Here is a 21,045-nt window from a genome sequence, read left to right on the forward strand (position 1 = left end):
CGGCATCAACCCCGTTCGGCTGAACTTTCAATTGAAAGGCAGAAAGAAACGCTCCTGCAGCGCATCCGCGGCCTGGACCCAGTTGTCCAACAAGGCCTTCGGTCGAAGTAATGATGCTTCCGCCACCGTTGTCGCAAGTTAATTGAATCGCATTAAGTGAAGTAAAGTCCGTTCCCTGGTTAGGATCGTTACGGGTGGCGTAGTAGACGGCCCGTGATCCCCCGGGACACGTATCCATCGTGCCCCATTCTCCTTCAACTTCTCCATTTGTTACCTGTCGTCGTACAAGGTGGATTTTATTTTATTTTTTCAATCGTAATAAATGGCGAATTTCATGAAATTATTGCAATTGAAGGTACGAAAGCATATAGTTGCATGGCCGATCCGCAACCGTTAAGTTATTACAATGGATAAACGAAAGCATGAAATTTTATATAAGTTTACGAAAGTGGCAATAAGAAATAAAATGAAACTTACCGAAATAATTTGACTGTCGACAAGGCCGAAAACAAGAGCGCTCACCATGAGCGATACAGAAAACAGGAGAGAAGCCATCTTCAGTTCGTTTCGTCAGGACTGTTTTTCAGGACACCTTTGGCTTCTGTAGTGATGTCTTATTTATACGGAGTAGCGCAATCTGCAGGCTTGCCTTAATCAGTTGATTGACAATTGGTACGTACATTACATACCTAATCAAGCTTGCAAGAATGTCTATGTCAGCTTAGATTTTATTTTCAAGTAGTTTGTTGTGCACGTTTTATGGGGGGGTGGTGTTCTATCACCTACTATGCCTTTGGTTGCTCGGCTTTAACGCCTGCTGCGTACTCAATCCTCCCGGTTGTTTGTTTTGTTTTTCGAGCTATCGGTATCACCACACCAGTCAAAGTGTCGTATGATTATCTTGTTGACGAGCGTTATTGAGTTCGGCGCTGTTGGTCAAGCTTTATTCAAACAAGCATGCCGTCATACTCACCTCGACAATATCAAGAACAAATGAATGATGGCAAATGGTGGACTAATGCTCCCATACTTAACACGTAGGAAGGATTGCATCCTTGTTTTCGTATTTAAAAAAAAATGGACAGCTTGCATCGACATATTTGTTTAGTCTTACTGAATTCTTCAAACTGAAAAAGCTTGGAGCCAAATATCTAATCTAGGATAACGAAAACGCTTAGGTTATTCAGTTTAACCATTGTCTTTTCGATATACCAGCAAACTGTTTGTTGCCTGCCTCATTTTCAATCCCTTGAATTCGCTGTGCTGTTAAGGAATGAGAGAATGGTTGGATGGCCGCGAACAATTGTAATGTCGTAGAACGGAGGGTTAAGAAATGAAAGTAAATCGGAGCTGGCATTCATGCAACCTTCGTCTTCGCTCGTCTTTTTCTTTTTCTACAGAGCTGCTGACCTACTTGTCCCCTTTGGCCCTTTTCCTTGCATTGTCTTCCCGCCCTTTACCCTTTCTTCTTCGCCCTCTTCTATCTCCTCCTAGCGCGCCAAAATTAGAGGCGCCCATTAAAAAATCCCATCAAAATTAAGTCCCATGAAAAAAAAATTTCTGATCAATGACAAAATTGTCCGTGATATGAAATCACTGAATAAAGACTAATAGATCTCCAGTAAAACTTTAGGGATAATATGCTGTTTGCATTCGGTGCGTTTCACGGTTTCAGACAGAAAAGAAGGAAATTCCATCTTCTCTGGTGCTGCGGTGCGTTCGGAATTCTTCACCCAATATTAGAAACTTCGTCTGCTTCAAAGTAACAAAACAAAAGAACTTGTCAAAAGAAACAGTCATAGTTAGTGGGAAATATTGACATATTCGGCTGTCTGTAAAAACAAAAGAAAAAGAAACAAGTAATTGTAAAGCCCGTAAGTATTTTTTAAATCGTTTCACTTTGTCTGTAGTAAATAGATGAAACTTTTGCATTTCCAGACGAGGATAAACAAACGGGTTTTTTCAAAACTGTCTTAAAGATATTGTCTTCTTTTTTTTTCTGCAAATATTTTATAGGGTTATAAATATCAGACTCTTTGGCTGAGCTGCGGAGGGAAAATATGTCGGTGATCAGGGGCAACTCCCTACTGGCACTGGTACACCGAACAGCTAGAAACCAAACTCTCTTCAGACATGTCACACACACAGCACAATACTCTACCAGCCAGCCAACAACCAGAACTTCTGAGGAACTCAAGAATTTCAAACCAGTCTATAAATTACCTTATATAGTTCATGCCAGGGTACTATGCAGGCTAAAATTGTACCAAACTGCTGTAGTTTTGTGTCTCACCGGAGCATCAGTTGCAACACAAGCTGATCTTTTTTTTCCTTTAACTGTTTGTACAGTTTCCCTAACAATGCTCAGTATCATGGGCGAATTTTTCCGCAAATTAATTGGAATTCTATATGTTAATCCCGCAACAGATGAAGTACGAATTGCTCATTTAAATTTTTGGGGAAACCGAAAAGAAATTATAAGGTCCATCAACGATATCGTTCCTCCGTCTGATATCGGTGAAAATATATCTGATGCCTTCGTAAAATTAAAATTTGTTGACAAATCGACCCCTAATTTGTACTTGAGTGTAAAATACGGTCGAATTCTAGACAAAGATTTGTTTCAGCGTGTTATCGGTGAGGACATGAATAGGCAGTGATATCTATCAAATAAACAATTGTGTAGGCTATCGATTCGGTCCATTTGTAAAACTTTTTCCCAATTCTGTCAAAATTCAAAAACTGAATTTCAACTTAAAATGTACATTGTACACAAAGAAATAGGCAATGTATTTTTTTCCTTTTTATATCAATTCACATTGCTGCTGCTGTTGTTGCGTCACGTGACTCGGAGGAGGGTGAGGCAGGTGAGCCGGAACTTTTTCCGGTACTACCACCCCGGCAAAAAAGGCCAAAGCCACGCCCGACGGAAGGATATTCAAGAAAAAAAAAAACTTTTTTTAACAAACTTCACCACAGAAATAATTGAGTAAAGGAAAAAAAAAATCGAAATAAAAACGGTTGTAAGTTGACAGTCCTTAGCTCTCGGATTTTTTCGCTGATGATTTTATCGTGAGTTTGGGCCCAACAAAATATGTAGGGAGGAATTGAAAAGAAACTGGGCTATTAACGGAGGGAGATGGAGTCGTCTGGTGGCAAAGTCGCAACAGGATTCGCATCACAATGCATCAAACTCTTTGCTGCTTCCTTAACTGTGTTTAGACTTTAGAGAGATGAGGTCGCCTTCAATTTTCGTCGTTTTTCTTTTTCTTTTTTTTTTTTCCAACGCAACTTTGTTTCGCTCCATTGTTCCACTGAGATATACATACGGTTTAAACACACACACACACACACCCAATCAGAACGTTAGCCATCGATGTTAATTTCTTTTCCCCATTATCGCTCACAAGTCGCCGATTTTTTCTCTGGTTTTGTCTTCATTCCCTTCGTGCATTTAGCTTTGTCAATGAACGCGTGTCTCAAGGCTAGGCTAGTTGAGATCTCGATCTTCGAGAAATCTGTACTCGAACGTGAAGCCTTCCTTCTTTCTCTGGCCCCACTTTTCGTAGTCAAAGTAGATATAAGTGCCCTGTAATCAACAGAAAACAATCAAATGATAAAGAATAGCCGTATATGCAGGATCATCGATGAAATGAAAATGAAATACCTGTTCATACTCCTCGGTAATAGTCTTAGGTTCTTCGTGCCTTTGGAACCACATCATGTATTTGGTATGAAACCTCCAGGATTGCTTCTTCAGTGCCTTAGCGGCCAGGTATTGGGCTTTAGTCCCTTCCAGGTAGTAAAAAATGAAGAAGAGCGTCTCCGTCGAGAGCCGATGGAAAAAATCCAGCGAATCAGAAGCCAAGGGTACCGATTGTGGATAGTAAGGTGGCGTCATGTAAGGTGATCTCGGGAGGTAATGCCGCAAACGTTCGGAGTCTGATGGGTGCGGCATGTGATAAAATGCGGCTTCCAGCGACTGGTGCTGAATCTGAAAATCGCACAAAGAAGCACTCTTTAATTCGGATCGATCTTGGTGGCATTGATGAGATCCATTAAGGAAATAGGCGCACCTGCTGTTCTTTACTGAGCGCCACTGGGCCGAGTGGGGCGACACCGAGCAAAGGCGGAATGTGAGCTTCGCCTGTGGGCGCGGGCGGCTGCGGAACTAGGCTGCTGGGCACAGAAAGCTGTCCAGAAGTTGTCCCTACTGTTCTACCACTACCAACAACACCAGGGTTGTTGTTGTTGTTATTATTGGTGTTATTTTCCGAGTAAAGAAGGTTTGCCGTTGGATCACTGGTTGGAGCGGCTGGCTGGATGACCTGCTGGTCCACCGCATGCTGCGCCATAGCTCGCAATGAGATAGACTCGGCTCCTGATTTGTTCGAGGGGCCGTTGACTAAGGGTAGGGAAGATGTGGCAGCAGAACTAGAAGGTGGCGTGGCAGCAGAAGGAAGAGGGGACGGTGCGGTGCTAATTGACGATGCCACTGTTCCAGTCGAATCGACCGAAGTAGACGAAATCAACTTGGACGGGACCACGACAGGAACCGCCGTCGGTTGCTGCTGTTGGGGTTGTGGTGGCGCAGGAGCTTGCGCCGTAGATGTCACCGCTGGTGATTGTTGCTGCGAGATGGGTGACGAATCGGCGTGGCCTGAACTGTTATTGGAATTGCCGAGCGATAGAGACTGGATACCATCTTCTCTTGTCACGACGCTGTAAGCTGTCAAAACAAAAAACAATAGTGGTCTTAAAAGAAAAAAATTTTATAACGACGTTTTGCTTTTTCCTTACCTAATGCAGCGCCATTCACTTGAGGGGTCGAGGGTGTCGAAATGTGGTTGGACATTGTCGATCCTGAACTCGGTGAGCTGTTGTTCGGTGTCGAATGAGATACTGGAGGCGTGTCCAAACCGGTTAATAACACTTTAACATAGGCAGGCTAAATTTCATCATTCTAACCTGCCGCTGCCGAGGATTTGATTGGTGTGGTAAGGACAGTTTTCGTCGGCGCTTTGATAGGGGCAGGTTTAACAGGTGCAACCTGTGAGGGCGTTTTGGGTGGATGTGAATCATCCGTAGAAGACCGATGCGTCCGTTTCTGTCTCTCGTCCGCATCATTTGGGGTTGTTGCTGGTGCCCCCGTCCCCGTACTAGATGGAGTAGTATTGGTTCCTGAGCCTTGGTGGTTCATGGCAGGAGATGACGTTGGTGATGGAGCAGTACCTGGTGAAGAAGGACTGCCTTCTTCGTGACTTCCATCACCTAAAAAAAAAAATAAATAAAAACGACGTTGTCTGGTAAATTACTAAACTTCAGATATGCTCCACTTTAGGTTCATTAAAGAACAGCCAATGTGAAAAAGACACAAAAGTAGACCAAAAATTACCTCCAACTGTACCGACAACATCCGCAAATTCGTCCAAGAAATTGATATCATCATAAAGGTACGTATTCTCTTCGAAATCCGGGTCCGTCGAGGCAGCTTCAATGTAATACTCAATGTCATCCTTGATTTTCTTGATCTATATGAATGCAAAAGTGAAACTTTTAACTATTAGGATCACTAACTGATTAAAATGTTTATGAAATTTACCTGGCTGACTTCAACTGTCAAATTGTCTAGCATTCGCAATAGAGTTTCCAGTTTGCGTATGTGAAATCGATGCCTTTCCAGAAATTCCTTAAGCTTGTCTAATCGTTCTTGCTTGTCTTTGTCCAATTTTTTCTTCTTGGCTGCTAACAGAGACTCAATCTCACATTCAAACTGGTCAATCTGTTATGAAAACACAAGCATGTTAGAAACAAAGAAAGCTACTACCAAATCTTCTTATTACTTGAATGTTGAGGTTTTCGATGGAAGTATTAAGCCACTGACTAATGTCTTCTCTTTCTTTCTGGGCAGGATCCAATTTTTGAGCTGCACCCAGGCCTTCCTTGGAATATGCTTTCGTCTTTGTTTCTCGTTCAACAATTTTGAACCTCTCCATTTGCTAAATGAAACATCTGGATTGAAGATCTTGCTATCAGAATCAGTGGAAAAGACTTACAGTTTCAATGAGCTTTCTGTTTTCCACAAGCTGGCTTTTGTCTTTGATCTCAGCAGACTGGATCCAGGATTTGATCTGGTCTCGAAGCCTTTGAAGCTTTTTGATCTCCTTCTTAAGATCAGTTTCATACTTTTCTTTTTGATTGCTATTTGCTGCATTGTGAACCTTTTGCCAAATGTCCTCAAATAGCTCAACACCTTCTGTTACTTTTTTCAAACAGCGGTCAATTTCACCTGAAGAAGAGAACATGTAAACAAGTCATAAGTAAAGGTCTATGATTGTTAATAAAAAGTTCTGAGGTAAAAGTCGAGAGTTTTCATTCGCTGAAGAAAAAAACACCATATCTGTGCGTTTGTTTTGATATGACGGTAAAATAACCGCCAAACAAGGGATAAAACAGACGTCTAAAAACGTCGGATGAGTTTCTTATTGTACTAGTATGTCCAGATGAATCAACAACCGATAGTTACCTTGCAATTTTCTCGTTGCTGCCATAACTATCTGACCACAACCAAGAATTCAACATACATATTTTCACCAGCTCCGTAACAATTTGCAAAGGACAAAGCGATCCGTTTGCGATATTTTTCCTTTCAACGACGACAGCGTTGTTGTATAGTGCTTTAAACGCTTACCCAAGATGTCTGCCGTCCGCTTGCCAGAAAAATCGGCCGAATGGCGCTGTTAACAGCGCCTTTCCTCTGCAATTTTGAAACCCATTTTTACGTGCATGAACTGGATTCGGTACATTCATTGGAATGATAACGTTTTTCTTTAGTTTTACTTGATGTAAAAGAGTTTTTTAAACAAGTTTAATACATAATGGTCTTCAGTGTTAATATTAGACTGTTACAAAAGGTAATATAAGTCAAAAAATCAAAAAATAACGGTTGTTGGAGTAATCATGGCCTTCTAGGGTTCACTGCATGTTTTGTTTGCCTGCTTTTGTTTATATTCTCGCTCTATGTATCGCGACAACGACATGGCATACAACATTGTTGAAGGTGATCCCTGTCTTCGCGTGAGAATTTTTCATAACACCAGCAGGTCACCTAAATACTAAGCATGGTTGATCGATAGATCAACACTTATTGTTGTGCTAGGCATTTCGATTTTTCAGACAAACTTCTTCCATTCAATTTCGTAAAATTCTTTAGCATGACAGTTGTTGGAAACATATTTCTCCAATGGACATTTAAAAAAAATGAAATGACTCGAATTGTCAGATTAATTCCAAGTACCATTACTATATTACAGGAGGCGTGTTCCAGAGTGTAACAGCTACCTTAACTCGGAACGGTTCCCAGTGCGCTTGGTGAAAAGGGATCATTACTGCGTGAAAAGTGTGTCGCGATTGACGGGCTCTGCTATTCGCTCTCTTTAGTTGATCTTTAAAGCTATACATATTATGGCCAGTCAAGCTGCTGCAATTTTACGCGTTATTGAACGCAAACGTCAAGAAAAACAGCGGGCTACCTTAGCAAAAATCCAACATATTCCACAAAATACCACTCTGCACGTTTATTCGGATCGCCTCACGCATCAGGTTTGAATTGTTTCTATTTCCGAAATTATCATTAATACACGTTAATCCATGTTAGTCAAATTGGGCATGCGCTAAGAAATGAAACGCGATGATTTTACACAAAGAAGCGCTCGATTTTCATGAAAATACGCGATATGATTTATCGATAAACCTCTTAAAGAAATCGCAGGCGCCCATGTACTTTACTATCATCAAGTTATTTCTGGCTTGTCTTAAAGCAACAGAATAGAATCTGTTCACGGAAACCCATCGTTGAAAACTCGAAATAACTTCCTTTTTTATTCACTGCTTATCTGTGTATACGTTCCCGCCCGCAATGACGTGATCACAGGAAGGATCGATGCCAGATGTGCGAATTCACGACACCAGATGGCCACATTGAGACATCGACTGTTGTGTTGTCGCGATCAAGCTCAGCTCTTCATTCCAGTTTTGTAGTGTGTAGAACTGATGTGTTTTCAGGAGTTTGTTTGTCTTTCCTCCCAAAACTACCCAAATTCATTGAAGCTTGTTGGCCGAGACTTCAAAATTTTAAAGGGACCATGGCATCTGGAGTTCACGCTGTCGCACTCCGGCTTAAACAGGCAAAAAAGAAGAAATTGTTGCTGGATCAGCAACAGCAACAGCTGGGCTTGAAGCCACCATTGGATAGAGTAACAAGCGTCCGCATCGTCGAACCTAACAGATCGGTATATGGAAAATTGAATTTCTTTCACTGCCGTACCTCGACACAAATTATAGGTCATTCGAAAAGCCTCGTGTAACATCCCACATTTCCCAATAAAACCTGCAATAATGTCGCGTCCCATTCGCATGTGGGGACTCTCCTCTCCTCCCAGCATCGTCATCCATGCCCATCACGTTATCGATCGAGGCTTGATTGAATAAAAAATGAACTTCTTCCCTTCTCGATCCAAGGTAAAAAGACAAAGTATCGATCGTTAACCACCTATTCGAAGAATCTATACATCGGATTAGCAGTTTGAGAACTAGCCATGTTAGCTGTTGCAATCACCTCAGTGGGTTACCGAGGTTACGGAAGATTACAAGAGTTTTCTTTCCTTTTTTTTTGACAGCCTCGCAGATCGTGTCAAGGATGGGATGTTACTTCCGATGTGTCGGGAACGGAAGGAAGGGCGAGCAATGTGGATCACCGACAGATGGCCGATAAAGCCTACCAAAAGTGGCGAAATAAGCAAAAAATCGCAACTTCACTTAATGCTACAGTGTTTCGGAAAAGCTATATTGCTGCAGGACAATCAAATAATTTCGATACGCTTTTATGGTTCGGTTTAACCGTTCTGTTAACGGGCACCATAGTTAGCTTCGTCGGGCTTGGTGAAAAGGGTTTCCGGACCAGCTATTTACGTCTCATGGGTCCCATCTTATGTGGTACTGGTTTGGCAGTTGTTATCATTCGTATCGGAATTTGTTGCGTTAACGGAAGAAAAAAGGCTACCACCCAATTTTATATTAGAGACCAATTAGCAAAAGTGGTCACTGTCCAGCAGGCTGTTGCCGTCCGTTCTATTCAGTACAAGTCTGCTGAGGGACCCCCAGGAATTCCGTCCATACGGATTGATCCAAGTAAGTAAATCCTTTAGATAAATGATATTCTGTTCCCAAAACCTGCTTAATGTGCTTTTTGATTGGGTAGGTTGCGATTCTGGTATGATGAAAAGTAGTGTTACAGCTGGCACAGACTTATCACCAGAGGGAAGTCCGGTGTTATCGGGAGAAAATGTTCCCTTGATCGATATTGAATCGGCCGAACATACCTCTACTAGGAATATGACGATAGCCGTAATTGAAAGCGAGTGTATATCCAAGCCAGCCGATGCAAGCCGTCCAGTAGACTTCACCGGAAATTGGAGAAAATTGCGGGATGCTTCGAACTCGGAGTTGGCGCTGAATCCTTCGTCCCTAGCTACGCATGAAAATAAAAGCTAATCATTAATTTAACCGCACGAAAAATTGCCAACCGGTCACTGAAAAATCATAATTTTTATGGTTATGCACACGTGTGGGGTTGACTGTTTGTTAAAACTCATAACCACAAGAATCTCGCTTATCATACTCACCTTATATGTCGTTTGATGTTTTGCATTCAAGTCAATTACTTAATGTGCATCCATAAATGCCAAAGAAATGTTCTTTTCGTACTTACAAATGCCGAGTTTCGCAGAAACATTTTTTAATGTGTGTATGCTTATTTTTATTTTCCAGCACCATAAGACAACTAAAGTAATAAGAAAAGCAAGGTCATTGTTATGGAATGATGGGTTGATAACAAACCTGTTGAGCAATGACTAATAAGGCACAGAAGAGGGCAGCATATAATATAGGTCTACTTGTAACCATAAAAGGTGACAAACAACTAAGGGTCTGGTCCAGGTAACCATGGCAGTTATTCTTTCGTAATGGGTCCACCTTTAGCCTGCCAATCCAGAAAGCTTCCCTTGTAGATCCTATAGATGATGAATTCTTTATAGATAGCCCTAAGTGGTTATAGTTTACAAAGACTTTTACCTCAATGTGGTATATCCAAGCTTTTCAAGAGTTCCAATGGCTGTGACAGCCCTACGTCCTGATCTGCAGCCAACCACTACATTTGTGGCATCTCTAGCTGGTTTGGAGAAACCATACTTGTCCAGGAATTCTGCATCTTCTAAATTGAATGCATGTTCCACTTCTGGCACTGGAGTATTAGACATTACAGAAAAAAATTCAAAGTAAGCCAATTGGTTTGACAGTTTAACAAATGAGAATAACAAAAAATAATAATAATCATTCTTTTCGTAAATAGTTGTAACATAATACGTACAGGGAACCACTACACTACCAACCACTTTTCCATCAGTACGAAGTTCATCTCTATTGCGTACATCTAAATAAACAAGGCTATTGTTGTTCAATCCATCGCGCAGCTCTTCAAACTTTACCTCTTTAACCTCCGCAGCGCCCATTGCAATTATTACAAAAAAAAGAACTGAAATTATTAAACAGTTCATGGGAGTCAGAGAATCTCAGACAAGTTTTTTAACTGCGATGGCGAAACATTTTTTAGACTAAAATGGGAAACTCTCTGCGGGAACAAATGTTATCGTTTCGCATTTTAGACTCTGTAATCGTTTAGTCCATTCGGCGCCCCATGCTAAACTGTGAAATGTGATTACAAAAGTTAAAAAAGACGGATAGGACACGTGCATAACGTCATATTATTATATAGTATAGGTTACGCAGGGGTTCGCGCATTTACTTTGTAGTCTCTCTAATTACCGTCGGTTATGAACCTTCGAGAATCAGCGCCACAGAAGAACCTTTACTTACCCGATGGGTTTTGCAACCCAGCCCAGAAGCCAAGGTTTCTAAACAGTCATAAAAGGATCCTTGAATGACTTGGGTTTGTTTGTTTGCGAGAAACAAACAGTTATATATTTATTAAATATGTAATCTGATAGATTGTCTATTACGTCAATTAGATTTCAGATGAATGTATAAGATTACGAGATTTCAAGATAAAGTCAAAACACGAATAATTTGTTTCCATCCGTATCACAATGAATCATCGAGTTACATGCCCGAATTTCTGATTATCAGCAGAGCAAACTGACGACACCGGAGTCGGATCCCAAGAGTAGCATTCGATTGAGTGGAACAACTGCCATAGCGGTTAAGACTCCTTTAAACGTATCGGAGCGCAGCTTGGTAGAGGAGAAGTTGGCGTTGCTTGTCAACGACGTATACACTCCGATGCGGTTGGCCGTTGTGCCAGTCACCAGCTCTCCCCCACCAGTCGTGCACAAGCAATGTACTGGTTCAGACGTACCGCGAAAGTTAAATTTAAGTTTGCCATCATCGGCCGACCAGACTGAGATGCTTTGATCTAGAGAACTACTTATCAAGTGTTGGGAACCGTTTGGCGAGGTCCAACCATTCACCTGAACGAATAAAAACGACAGCGTGTCGAACTTATCTTCTTTCAGAATTCATTGAAGCAAGGTTTTACCTGAAGCACTTCACCTTCGTGACCCTTCCAACTTGCAAGTAACATCCCTGTTCGCGTGTCCATCAGCGACAAAATTCCCGAAGAATGGCCAGCAGCTACCCAGTAGCCATTGGAGCCAGTTGCGAGGCATCGGACTAGCCCAGCAGCCACGGGTGAGATCTAAACCCACACGAAAGTACACTTTCAAATACATGAGAGATTTGATAACGGACTGTAGTACTGTACCCTCAGTTCCTGTTGGTATGTTGACGGAGACCTGGTGTCGAGCATTCTGAGCGTACCTTCGGCTGTGGCCGTTACAAGGACAGTTTGGGCAGGCAAAGCCTTCATGGCAGTTACTGTCGGAAATTTGCAACTGCAACAAAAACCTAACATGTTATATTGCGTTTAACACAGTAATACACTATAATGTAAAAGAAACCTGGAAGATGCATCCAGCTGTCTAACAGAAGTACCAACGAAAGGATCCCACAAATGTACAGCGCCATCACAGGAAGCGGCCAATCGCGCTGTGTCGATAAAACACACACCTAAAAGAGGTTTACGGTGCTGTTGGTAGACATAACTGGCCGACACGCAATTGTTTCCGTCCCCCTAGTTTTAAGTTTTAAAGAATGAGCCATTAGTTTCGCCGACACCTTCTGATATTATCACCACCTGACTATGTAGGCTCCATACTCGGGCCGTTTTGTCTCTTCCAGCGGTCAGCATACCAATCTCCGAATCCATAACTGAGACAAAACCAATAAAATTCATCAAACATAAAAATACCAGCTTGTAGACTTAAAAAATTAAACCTTACCGTGAATAGTACGAATACCAGCTGAGTGACCGTTTAACTGTAGCAGCCGAATTTGCTTAAAATTGAACCGTGTATCACGGTCAGCTCGTCCGGCTTCATGTTCCCAATATGCCAGCCAATTTCCACGTAAATGTCTGAACATCAAGAGGTAATTCTTAACTCACACACTGTGGTGCTTTCAAGTGAAACTGCGAGAATGTTCAGACCTGGCGCTATCCGTTTTTCTGTAGCTAAGCATCTCTTGCGCTTCTTCTAATGTAGGCCGCGAATCGCACTGTTCCGTCGTGGTTTCCAAAACTGGCTCTTCCTCTGCGAATAATTGTATCCTATTGCCTACAACAGATATACGACTACCATAACTACTTCCGGCAGTTGTTTCGGCTTCACTGGAGAAACTCCGGTTTACACGCAATCCCGAGAATACGCTAGTTCTCCTTTGGCTGGTAGTTAAAACAAAAACAAAACAAAAAAGCATTTAAAATGACGAAAGCTGTAATTTTCATCTGTTTTCACCTGGCCAATTCAGAGTCCGCTTCAAGTGTATCTTTGGTCGAAGCGTATTGAGTAGCACAGGCCTGGGCAGCTTGGCCTCCCTGTTCGACCAACGACTGAACGTGACGAACACCGAGAATAAGATTCAAAGCCGTTAATAATTGGAAAGCAAAATGGTCGGTAAAAGTGGCTGCCATCTCTGCCAACGACAGGGCTTCTGTAATAAACTTCAAATGTGACTCAATTCTTATAAAACCCTTCTTTGTTGCTTATACCATTGGCTGCTGGGCGGGTAATTGTGTTAGAAGGTGGTGGACTGGCAGCCTCAATCTCTGCAGCGGCCTGTGCCTGTCTTAACGTGTTGCTCAATCTTCTCTGATGACACATATAATCCGGTCTTCCTTTCACCGTATGTGTTCGGCTGATCGAAGAACTACTGGCAACTTTACCAACTCGATTGAAGCTCTTAAGAAGTTTAAGGGCAGGTTCGGAGATGATTTCCCCAGCAGCATCTGATCCTATGCGGATGGCGACTGCGCAGAGACAATCTAGGAGTTTGATTGCCAAGGCAGAACGGGCAGCGCCACCTCTGGCAAATATCTGCTCACTTGAAGTCACTGTACAAACAATAGGGTCCAAGAGCTGACGCAAAAGAACTTCCCGAAGACACAGCATGAAGTTGCTATCCTACTCCACAATGAAATGGTACGATGGAAAACAGTTTGCTTGTGGTAAGATTTAATTATAGTACCTGCAGACACGGGATGCAGGCCAAGATTAAGGAACAGGACCCAATGAGGCCACCCTCCAGCATAACTGAAATAGTTCCAGAACCAATGCAACGACTGACGACTTCAGCTGCATGGGGGAAGTATTGCAGCATCACAAACTGCTCTCCATAAAGACCGGCAATGGACGCGAGACATCCTAAAATGCGATTGGCATTGAAATCGCCTTGAAGAAGCGCTCCGGATATTTGGAATGGGCTTGATTCTTGACTAGAATCCGCCAAGTTCAGACTATTTCCCTCAGCGTAGCATAAAGCAATCATTCGCAACAAGTTACGAGTTAAATGTCGCGCCGTCAATACTGGCCCAAGTCGGTGTGCTTGCCACAATAAGCTGTCAACGCTGACTTGCGATACGGTGCATCCGTCAAGATCGTAGATATCGCGGACTGGATACGCAGCGTTAGCCTGTGAGTACTGCACAAGAGAAATCGTCATAACACCGGGATGTTGAATTCAGGCTAGAATTATGATCAGATAAGCTCACTTTAACGCTATTGCGAGATGGTGTTCCAGAAATTGTTCCAGTATCTTCTCCACTGGATTGTTCTAGAAGTGCAGCTTCTTCGCCGACTTCAAAGGTGAAAACATCGCCTGTTTCTAATTCACTTTCACTTTCCTGTTCCTGTTCTTTTCCCAATTTAAGTCGGTCCAAACTCGACGACAGAGATAAGGTGGAAGGAGCAACAAGAAGCTGTTGGACAGCGGTGACCCCATCGGCGTTGTAACAGCCTCCTACACCTTCGACTACAAGTAAGGAAATGTTCTGCAGAAAGCAGCGTAGACCTAATCTGACCTGTATCAAACACCAAATGGATTATATTCGGATTGCAATGAAATTCTTTGTTTGGTCTTGATTTTTCCTTCTGTTTTACCTGAAGCATCAACAAAAACCTTTTATGATACAAAAATACTAGTGGAGCCGAAGGTTGCTCTGGTCCCATGATCTTCAGGATAATGTGAAGGAACTCTTTGGCAGTTTCGTAAGGTCCTAAGGCGGTGGCGATTGGATCTAACAGATAAAGAGCTGCCCGGAAGGCCGTGGAACTCTTCAATAGCAGCGCTTTAACAAACGGAATCAAGAGAGAGATGCTTGATAAATTTGAAAAGCTTGAAATAATTTTGCCGGCCTCGGAGAAATCCATATTCTCGTTCTCGAAGAGTTGTCTCAACCTACGGGTGGCTCTCAGCACTGCTGGAAACTCGCTGGGGAACGGAATAAGAGAAACCATTGGCTGGAGAAGTTGATGAGCGGACGGAGGAGGAAGGCCTTGAGCAGTCACAGTTTCATTGTGAAAGACAGTCTGTATGAAGGCTCGTAGACAACGTGGCACAAGATGTCGATCAAAACGTATTATATCTTGACATATCTGCCATCTTTCCTCGAGTGTTGCATTCTGCCGCAAGAGACGGAAGCGTTCGGGAATGAAAAGTTCCACAGCTAGCGTCACTAACCACTGGAGGTCACGTTGGCGTCGACCCGCTATTGTAACAGCGGCTAAATCATGTGAATCGACTTGAGTTGGGCCGTGGAAGTGGCTGAGAGTCTCCAACTGCCTCAACAATCCAACAGGATTATAGTCAAGTGGCAAGCATAATTGCTCTTCAGCCGGAGGTAAGCGGGGAGGGCTCCTTCCGACGTAGGGAGATGGTAGCAGCTTTCGAGGATGAGGCTGGCTAAATAGTTGGATGACACCTCGAGTACTTAGATTTACATGTCCGTCAACCAAACTGAGATGGACATTTTTAGCCTTAACAGCAGCGGATCCTGACAGCCTAAAATCGCGGTAATTATGAAAGAAAACTTACGTTAGCATAAATAACAAGCAACCTGAAGCCAAAAGTCAAGTCAATCCACTGGTGAAGTCTTTCAGAAACATATGGGCTTTCCAGTGCATTCCTATGTTTTGTGATGAAGTCCTCGGCACTCGAAGCCCAAGATGGATAATTCAAGTCCGGTAAATCATCGTGAATCGACTGAAATAAATAATATGATTTATTCATTTTTATGGTTAATGAACATGTTAACTTAAAAAATACCTTAAAGACACTGGGATCAGAGAAAAATTGTGGAATACACTCATCTGGTGTCCATTGTTGCATCCGTTCAATAGACGAAGGATATTCTAGAGGATTCCAATTTGGTCTTACGTAACGACAAAGAACTGACCGTACCGTTTGTCTTGCCACGTAAACATAATAAGTGATTTCGGAAAGCACATCGGTCACGTGGTGAGGAACTTGGGTCGTTAATACGTCTTCTTTCCCTTCTAGTGATTCAAACGTTGTCGGATCAAACGTCAGATCAAGCTGTCTATCACCTACAAAAACATTTTCTTAATTGCAATGTACTGAGTTGAAAACACAGTCCACATGACAGTGCCTTTATTCAGCCGAAACTTTGATTTGGCCAGATCTCTCCAATTGCCAAAGGGGGAACTGAGGTCTGAGATCCAAGGCAAAACTGGATGGTTGAAAGGATTATCAATCTGGCGACCGGCGAGATCATTCAAAGCCATCAGATAATCGTAATTAGACAAACAACCTCGTACCTATAAGGATTAAAGAAAATTTTAAACAAAACATTAACAATAATTGATTTGATGCAGAAGTCAAGTTTACCCATGAAGTTGTCAATTCTTGCAGACTAGGCTCATGTTTTATTGGCTGAATGGGTTCTAAGGGAATCAAACTAGAGGCGAGTGCCGGAAGTACTTTAAGACTTAAGCTCTCGTTGATGAAAAATTGTTGCCATGACACCCCCTCTATGAAAAGCGATCGATCATGCATTTCCTTGATGGCATACAATGTTTGGAACAGTAAAAACATGGGCTTCACACTATTTGAATTTAAGAGAGCTGGACTGAGACTGAGGCACTGGTGCACACTATGAGGAATATGTTCTGTGATTACAATAAAGTTGGAAGAACACTCAAAGATGCCAATTGCTTGTAGAAAACAGCTCTGTGACTGGTTTCTATGATGGAGCACTGTGCCAGTTTCCAAAGAAACAATGGGACAGCTAAATACTCGCAATAATAGGGAACAAAAAGATTCCTGCCAACTAGAGTTTTTAGGATTATTTCGACGACCTCTATTTAAGGCAAAAGGCCTGTATGCATCTGGAAATTTCTTTTGTGATTCTTTCCAGAGGTTTTTGAAATTTGTTTGAGACACATAGTGTAGGTACTGTGAGTAGGTGAGGTCCTTAGCATCTAGACCCAAATCGGAATTGATATTGGACATTGATAGGACTGGATTATTACATTTTGGAATAACCTGTAAATAAAAATAAGGATTTGAAAAAATCATTTGATGATATGGCAGATTTGCTTACATTTATATACACTAACAACCAATCAGGGCCAAGAAGAGATTCCAAGTCCCATAGAAAAGCTTGCACTTCATTTGGGGAATAAGTAGAATGATACTCAAATTCATCTGGCAACTTTAAATTTTCTTTTATATATCTGAGCAGTGAACCAAAACAAATTCCCTTTAATATGAGAACTGTCATTGCTTTTTTTAATTTTCACTTACAAACACCATTGTTGCGATAAGGCTGCTATATAAACGTCTTTAAGTTGTGTTTTTCTTATATACAAGCGAGGAATCCGTAACTTTTCACTCAGTAAATCCATAGCAATCATAATTTGATAATTTGATTTGTCTGTTGTTTCCGGATCGAAACCATTTAATAAAAAATGGCAATCGGTTAGAGAAAACGGCAAAACAGTAGAATAGACTGTAAACAATACTTCTTACACGCCATCTGTAAACGGAAACGCAAAGTTGTGCGTGTACGTTCGTGCAAAATTATGAAAAGTTGAAAAACAATGTGAACAAAAAAATAATAATAATGGGTCTTATTGGTTTTATTCGGATATTCTTTACAAAACTGCTCGGCATTCTTGTTCCTGCATTCGGTAAATCGAGGTACCACCATGGATCCGGCAGACGATCTAGCAGACGCCACGTGTACATAAAAAGAATCTGTCCGACTGTCCGTTGTGGGTGGAAAGAGACTGTCAAAACACTTTGCCAACGTGTCTGGTTCGAGAGGACCAGCTTACCCTGGTCGTACTTTTTGTCAAGTTATAGTGTTAGATTTTAAATGGATCCTAAAAAGCTATGGTAGAATATAGCAAACTTACTGTTACTGAACCAGGCTTCGAGACAACCGACAGAATGCAGGACTGGAGACAAGCCATCCAGATTCCGACAGCCTATCGCATCGGAAATAGCACTGTTCGTCTTCAGTATCAGTTTGTTATGGGAGTTTTGGCTGTTGGCGTCATAGCTCTGGTCATGTTTTACAATTCAGTTTCTCACAGTAAGCCTCATAACCCGTACATGCTAGAAAAGCGAATTCCAACCAATTACGAGAGTGACCACCTTCACAAGCATAATTTACCTGAGCCAAAGTTGAACACCTATAACTCGACTTATCCCTTCACCACTCCAGTGAGGACAGAAAAGGGTGTAAGATACAAGATTGCCATAATATCTGACTTAGACACCAATTCAAAAAAAAATGATGAATGGATTAGTTATTTAAAAACAGGTTCACTCTTTGTTGATGTAGAAAATAATAAGGTAAACTTGTCAAGACATTTAAAAATTCTTAATGGATTCTAATCTAACATTCTCAATACTAGGTTTCTCTGGAATGGGACAAAGATGAACTTGTAACATTGAAAACTTCCCTTGCCCAAGGAGGAAGAGGAATGGAGTTGTCAGAATTAGTAGTCTTTAACGGTGCTCTTCTGGGTTTTGACGATAGAACCGGAACCATTTACCAAATAGATATTGCTTCCAAATTCGCATTTCCATGGGTACTTTTAGTCGATGGACATGGACGCGTGGCAAAAGGTAAAACACAATACGCTTTATAAGACTTTCCCGCCTTTAGAAACTTTATCTCTGCCCTGTAATAATTTTAGGATTCAAGAGTGAATGGGCAACTGTGAAGGATCAAACACTCTATGTAGGAGGTCTGGGTAAAGCGTGGACTACCCCGACAGGTGAATTGGTTAATTATCACCCGCAGTACATCAAAAAGATTAGCCCAACAGGTGAAGTTTCCCATATCGATTGGCATACGCGCTATGAAAAATTGGCAAAAACAGTAGACATTTCATTCCCGGGTAAATTCAAATCGTACTTTTTTTTTTTTTTTTTTAATTTTACAACATTCATTTTTATCCTCAGGCTACATAATCCACGAATCCGTATCGTGGAGTTCTGTCCACAAGCGGTGGTTCTTCCTACCTCGCCGCGAGAGTAAAGACCGTTATGACGAGAAATTGGATGAATCACGAGGAACGAATCTGATGCTCACCGCTGACGAGGAGTTTAGCGACATCAAGGTATTGTTCCATCATTCTTATTAGTTCAACTGGATGCAAATTGATGACTATTTTTCTCTCTCTGCTCAATTAGGCTAAAAGGATCGGTGACATCAGCCCCACACACGGATTCTCAAGCTTCAAATTTGTGCCCAATACACACGACAAACTGATTGTGGCCCTGAAATCTGAAGAGAATCAAGGTAAAACAGCTTCTTTCATCATGGCCTTTGACATTGACGGTCAAATCCTACTGCCAGAGACCAAAATCGATGGTGATTTCAAATACGAGGGAATTGAGTTTATTTAATTTTCGACTATACATTTTTCTTCCATTTTTCTTTCTCTCATCTGTGTCATTTTTGACGGCCTTTGTTCAATTGTTTTTATCGAGATCCTTCCCTTCGTCCTGCCTGAGGTCACTGATTTGACTAGCGTGCAACGTGTCTGTACACCTCTCTTCTCCTTTTTTTTCTTTTTTTTTTATTGTTTTTTCCTATTTCCTAGGATGCAATCAAGTGTAAGATATTGTAAAATGGAATACACGCCAAATTACCATTTTTTTTTATTCATTCTTGCATTGTTGGTGGGCACGTGCCCTCATGCGGGTCTCTTTTTTCATCCCCAAACTCGAATCATTCAAATCCGTTCACGTCTATCCATTTGTTAGACGCTTGAACGCTGGTATCCAATTCATTTGCCCAACCTAGAAAATGACTGCATTCTCGGTCCGGCTCATCGATCTTACGACACGGAAGCAATTTCCCTCTCCATCCACCATGGTTTTCTTTCTGAGTAGATTTCTTATTTCTTCGTTGGCTCTTCTTATTCAGTTGGATCTGCGTTGTTTTGGCTTTTGAGCTCTATCCACGTTACTCGTGGCCAATGTGCATGTGCGACCCGTAAGTGTATGAAACGGGGTTGCGTGAGTAGCACGTCCAGAATATTCTTTGGTTCCCAGCTCTTTCTGCCTGGATGGTCCGTCCTTGCTCCATCCTCTCATTCGCCTCAGAACGTCGGTTGTAGGTACACAGAATGTACACGACCAAGAGTCTACTCACGGAATTGCCAGCAAAAGAAATGAACTGAAAAATCGATACTATGACTCTCTCAGCCAAACGGCATTGAGAATTCATTCGCAAATGGCTTTTATACCCTTGTCCCTTATTCTTCATGCTGATCTTTTCCAGCTAAATGAAAGGCAAAACGCATGGATATATAGAAATGACGTTACGTTTTATCTTGTTTTTGTTTTGTTTTGTTTATTTCATGGACGGAAAAGGCAACTAATCGTGGACTTTGATGGGAAGGAAAGCACCTGCCACCCAAAAAAAGGATGAGCAACCAATAGATAGCCCTGGCACCCTGGACAATGTATGATGACCAGTCATTTGGACCATTTCCATCTGGTCGGATTCCCTCATCAATTTCTCTCGTTTCATTATTTAATAGATTATCATTTTTTTTTTTCAACGGATGATTTCCAACTGTTAAGCGAGGCATCATATTTTCACGTGTATAGGCAGTGTTTGAATGAATTAAGTATCGCTATTTAAATGGATCAGATGTGGTTGTTGTTTTTAAACGATGATGGTGCTGTATAATCGTGTCGAAATCAAATGCGACTGACATGCCAGGTCTTTTGTCAGTTCCCCGGGTTAAAAGAAAAAATAAAATTGCGCAGCAAATTGCATGTCGCTTTCTGGAAGGAAAGCTACGCGCAAACACGGTTTAAAGTTTTCTTGTTATTGATCGGGCACTTGCGGACGTCTATATAAGGTTAACCGCAGGGATATCTCAAAAGGAAAGAAGTTCAGACGAGAACAAAACAAATGAAGTCAAAACACAAATGTTGGTCAGTTTTACCGATAAATAATGACGACACTCAATTCCGTGTAATTTTAATTGTTACAGTAAAATATGCTTGGTTTTGTGTGTTGCATCACTCGATGGTTGCACCATCGAATGTTGAGAATTCGCGATTATATATGTAATGATACAACAA

General features: G+C 41.7%; 7 protein-coding genes across 10 annotated transcripts in view; 3 read left to right on the plus strand and 4 right to left on the minus strand.

Moving 5' to 3' along the window:
• LOC116927429 (vitelline membrane outer layer protein 1 homolog) overlaps window positions 1-1,581 on the minus strand; it is a 1,939-nt gene extending 358 nt beyond the window's left edge. Inside the window, exons 1-2 of the mRNA XM_045177134.1 lie at window positions 478-1,581; window positions 1-274 (exon numbers count right to left, since the gene is read on the minus strand). The exon at window positions 1-274 is cut by the window's left edge and continues 358 nt beyond it. Of these exons, the coding sequence (XP_045033069.1) occupies window positions 1-274; window positions 478-555 (352 nt within the window). The 5' untranslated portion in view covers window positions 556-1,581. The remainder of the gene's footprint in view (window positions 275-477) is intronic.
• Window positions 1,582-1,719: 138 nt separating this feature from the next.
• Window positions 1,720-2,694, plus strand: LOC116927428 (transmembrane protein 186). Its single transcript, XM_032934449.2, has 2 exons — window positions 1,720-1,874; window positions 2,017-2,694. Exon 2 carries the CDS (start codon window positions 2,061-2,063, stop codon window positions 2,658-2,660), a length of 600 nt encoding a protein of 199 aa, XP_032790340.1. The 5' UTR covers window positions 1,720-1,874; window positions 2,017-2,060; the 3' UTR covers window positions 2,661-2,694.
• Window positions 2,695-2,769: 75 nt separating this feature from the next.
• Window positions 2,770-6,718, minus strand: LOC116927424 (CCR4-NOT transcription complex subunit 3). Of its 2 annotated transcripts, none has more exons than XM_032934442.2 (10): window positions 6,527-6,718; window positions 6,057-6,289; window positions 5,844-5,999; window positions 5,603-5,782; window positions 5,408-5,531; window positions 4,969-5,271; window positions 4,801-4,902; window positions 4,077-4,729; window positions 3,668-3,994; window positions 2,770-3,589 (listed from the first exon to the last, which is right to left on the minus strand). In XM_032934442.2, exons 1-10 carry the CDS (start codon window positions 6,549-6,551, stop codon window positions 3,491-3,493), a joined length of 2,202 nt encoding a protein of 733 aa, XP_032790333.2. In that variant the 5' UTR covers window positions 6,552-6,718; the 3' UTR covers window positions 2,770-3,490. The 2 variants fall into 2 exon arrangements, with proteins under 2 accessions (XP_032790333.2, XP_032790332.2); XM_032934441.2 differs by having other exon boundaries at window positions 5,396-5,531; window positions 6,527-6,717.
• Window positions 6,719-7,395: 677 nt separating this feature from the next.
• LOC116927426 lies at window positions 7,396-9,804 on the plus strand. Of its 3 annotated transcripts, none has more exons than XM_032934446.2 (3): window positions 7,396-7,602; window positions 8,679-9,189; window positions 9,260-9,804. In XM_032934446.2, the coding sequence occupies exons 1-3, from the start codon at window positions 7,465-7,467 to the stop codon at window positions 9,550-9,552; spliced, it is 942 nt and encodes a 313-aa protein (XP_032790337.2). In that variant the 5' UTR covers window positions 7,396-7,464; the 3' UTR covers window positions 9,553-9,804. The 3 variants fall into 3 exon arrangements, with proteins under 3 accessions (XP_032790337.2, XP_032790338.2, XP_032790336.2); XM_032934447.2 differs by lacking the exon at window positions 7,396-7,602 and adding an exon at window positions 7,975-8,520; XM_032934445.2 differs by lacking the exon at window positions 7,396-7,602 and adding an exon at window positions 7,975-8,291.
• On the minus strand, window positions 9,791-10,671 carry LOC116927427 (rhodanese domain-containing protein CG4456). The gene is made up of 3 exons (XM_032934448.2): window positions 10,427-10,671; window positions 10,132-10,300; window positions 9,791-10,070 (listed from the first exon to the last, which is right to left on the minus strand). Exons 1-3 carry the CDS (start codon window positions 10,611-10,613, stop codon window positions 10,010-10,012), a joined length of 417 nt encoding a protein of 138 aa, XP_032790339.2. The 5' UTR covers window positions 10,614-10,671; the 3' UTR covers window positions 9,791-10,009.
• A 381-nt stretch (window positions 10,672-11,052) lies between these two features.
• On the minus strand, window positions 11,053-17,448 carry LOC116927423 (WD repeat-containing protein 81-like). Its single transcript, XM_045177133.1, has 18 exons — window positions 17,233-17,448; window positions 17,030-17,162; window positions 16,315-16,971; window positions 16,076-16,244; window positions 15,733-16,013; window positions 15,524-15,669; window positions 14,568-15,468; window positions 14,180-14,488; window positions 13,657-14,109; window positions 13,181-13,592; window positions 12,927-13,122; window positions 12,620-12,853; window positions 12,414-12,547; window positions 12,269-12,342; window positions 12,033-12,205; window positions 11,837-11,966; window positions 11,612-11,770; window positions 11,053-11,543 (listed from the first exon to the last, which is right to left on the minus strand). The coding sequence occupies exons 1-18, from the start codon at window positions 17,340-17,342 to the stop codon at window positions 11,199-11,201; spliced, it is 5,016 nt and encodes a 1,671-aa protein (XP_045033068.1). The 5' UTR covers window positions 17,343-17,448; the 3' UTR covers window positions 11,053-11,198.
• A 215-nt stretch (window positions 17,449-17,663) lies between these two features.
• LOC116927425 (soluble calcium-activated nucleotidase 1) lies at window positions 17,664-19,598 on the plus strand. Its single transcript, XM_032934443.2, has 5 exons — window positions 17,664-18,288; window positions 18,351-18,564; window positions 18,636-18,839; window positions 18,904-19,061; window positions 19,135-19,598. The coding sequence occupies exons 1-5, from the start codon at window positions 17,824-17,826 to the stop codon at window positions 19,348-19,350; spliced, it is 1,257 nt and encodes a 418-aa protein (XP_032790334.2). The 5' UTR covers window positions 17,664-17,823; the 3' UTR covers window positions 19,351-19,598.
• Window positions 19,599-21,045: the final 1,447 nt, after the last annotated feature.

Source organism: Daphnia magna, linkage group LG7 (assembly GCF_020631705.1).
Source record: "Daphnia magna isolate NIES linkage group LG7, ASM2063170v1.1, whole genome shotgun sequence".
Lineage (NCBI taxonomy): Eukaryota > Metazoa > Arthropoda > Branchiopoda > Diplostraca > Daphniidae > Daphnia > Daphnia magna.

Bases quoted from the DNA above. Each gene is read 5' to 3' on its own strand.
- LOC116927428 (XM_032934449.2), top strand. From the start codon at position 2,061: ATGTCGGTGATCAGGGGCAACTCCCTACTGGCACTGGTACACCGAACA.
- LOC116927424 (XM_032934441.2), bottom strand. From the start codon at position 6,551: ATGGCAGCAACGAGAAAATTGCAAG. The intron at 6,000-6,056 runs GTAAGTCTTTTC...TGTTTCATTTAG, and splicing joins ACAGAAAGCTCATTGAAACT to CAAATGGAGAGGTTCAAAAT. The intron at 4,730-4,800 runs GTAAGGAAAAAG...TTGTTTTGACAG, and splicing joins AGTGAATGGCGCTGCATTAG to CTTACAGCGTCGTGACAAGA.
- LOC116927426 (XM_032934445.2), top strand. From the start codon at position 8,145: ATGGCATCTGGAGTTCACGCTGTCGCACTCCGGCTTAAACAGGCAAAA. The intron at 8,292-8,678 runs GTATATGGAAAA...TTTTTTTGACAG, and splicing joins TCGTCGAACCTAACAGATCG to CCTCGCAGATCGTGTCAAGG. The intron at 9,190-9,259 runs GTAAGTAAATCC...TTGATTGGGTAG, and splicing joins GTCCATACGGATTGATCCAA to GTTGCGATTCTGGTATGATG.
- LOC116927427 (XM_032934448.2), bottom strand. From the start codon at position 10,613: ATGAACTGTTTAATAATTTCAGTTCTTTTTTTTGTAATAATTGCAATG. The intron at 10,301-10,426 runs GTACGTATTATG...CTAATACTCCAG, and splicing joins TGGTAGTGTAGTGGTTCCCT to TGCCAGAAGTGGAACATGCA. The intron at 10,071-10,131 runs GTAAAAGTCTTT...CATCATCTATAG, and splicing joins CTTGGATATACCACATTGAG to GATCTACAAGGGAAGCTTTC.
- LOC116927423 (XM_045177133.1), bottom strand. From the start codon at position 17,342: ATGATTGCTATGGATTTACTGAGTGAAAAGTTACGGATTCCTCGCTTG. The intron at 12,854-12,926 runs GTGAAAACAGAT...TTTAACTACCAG, and splicing joins GCGGACTCTGAATTGGCCAG to CCAAAGGAGAACTAGCGTAT. The intron at 12,206-12,268 runs GTGGTGATAATA...ACTTAAAACTAG, and splicing joins TATGGAGCCTACATAGTCAG to GGGGACGGAAACAATTGCGT.
- LOC116927425 (XM_032934443.2), top strand. From the start codon at position 17,824: ATGGTAGAATATAGCAAACTTACTGTTACTGAACCAGGCTTCGAGACA. The intron at 18,289-18,350 runs GTAAACTTGTCA...TCTCAATACTAG, and splicing joins TTGATGTAGAAAATAATAAG to GTTTCTCTGGAATGGGACAA. The intron at 18,565-18,635 runs GTAAAACACAAT...TAATAATTTTAG, and splicing joins ACATGGACGCGTGGCAAAAG to GATTCAAGAGTGAATGGGCA.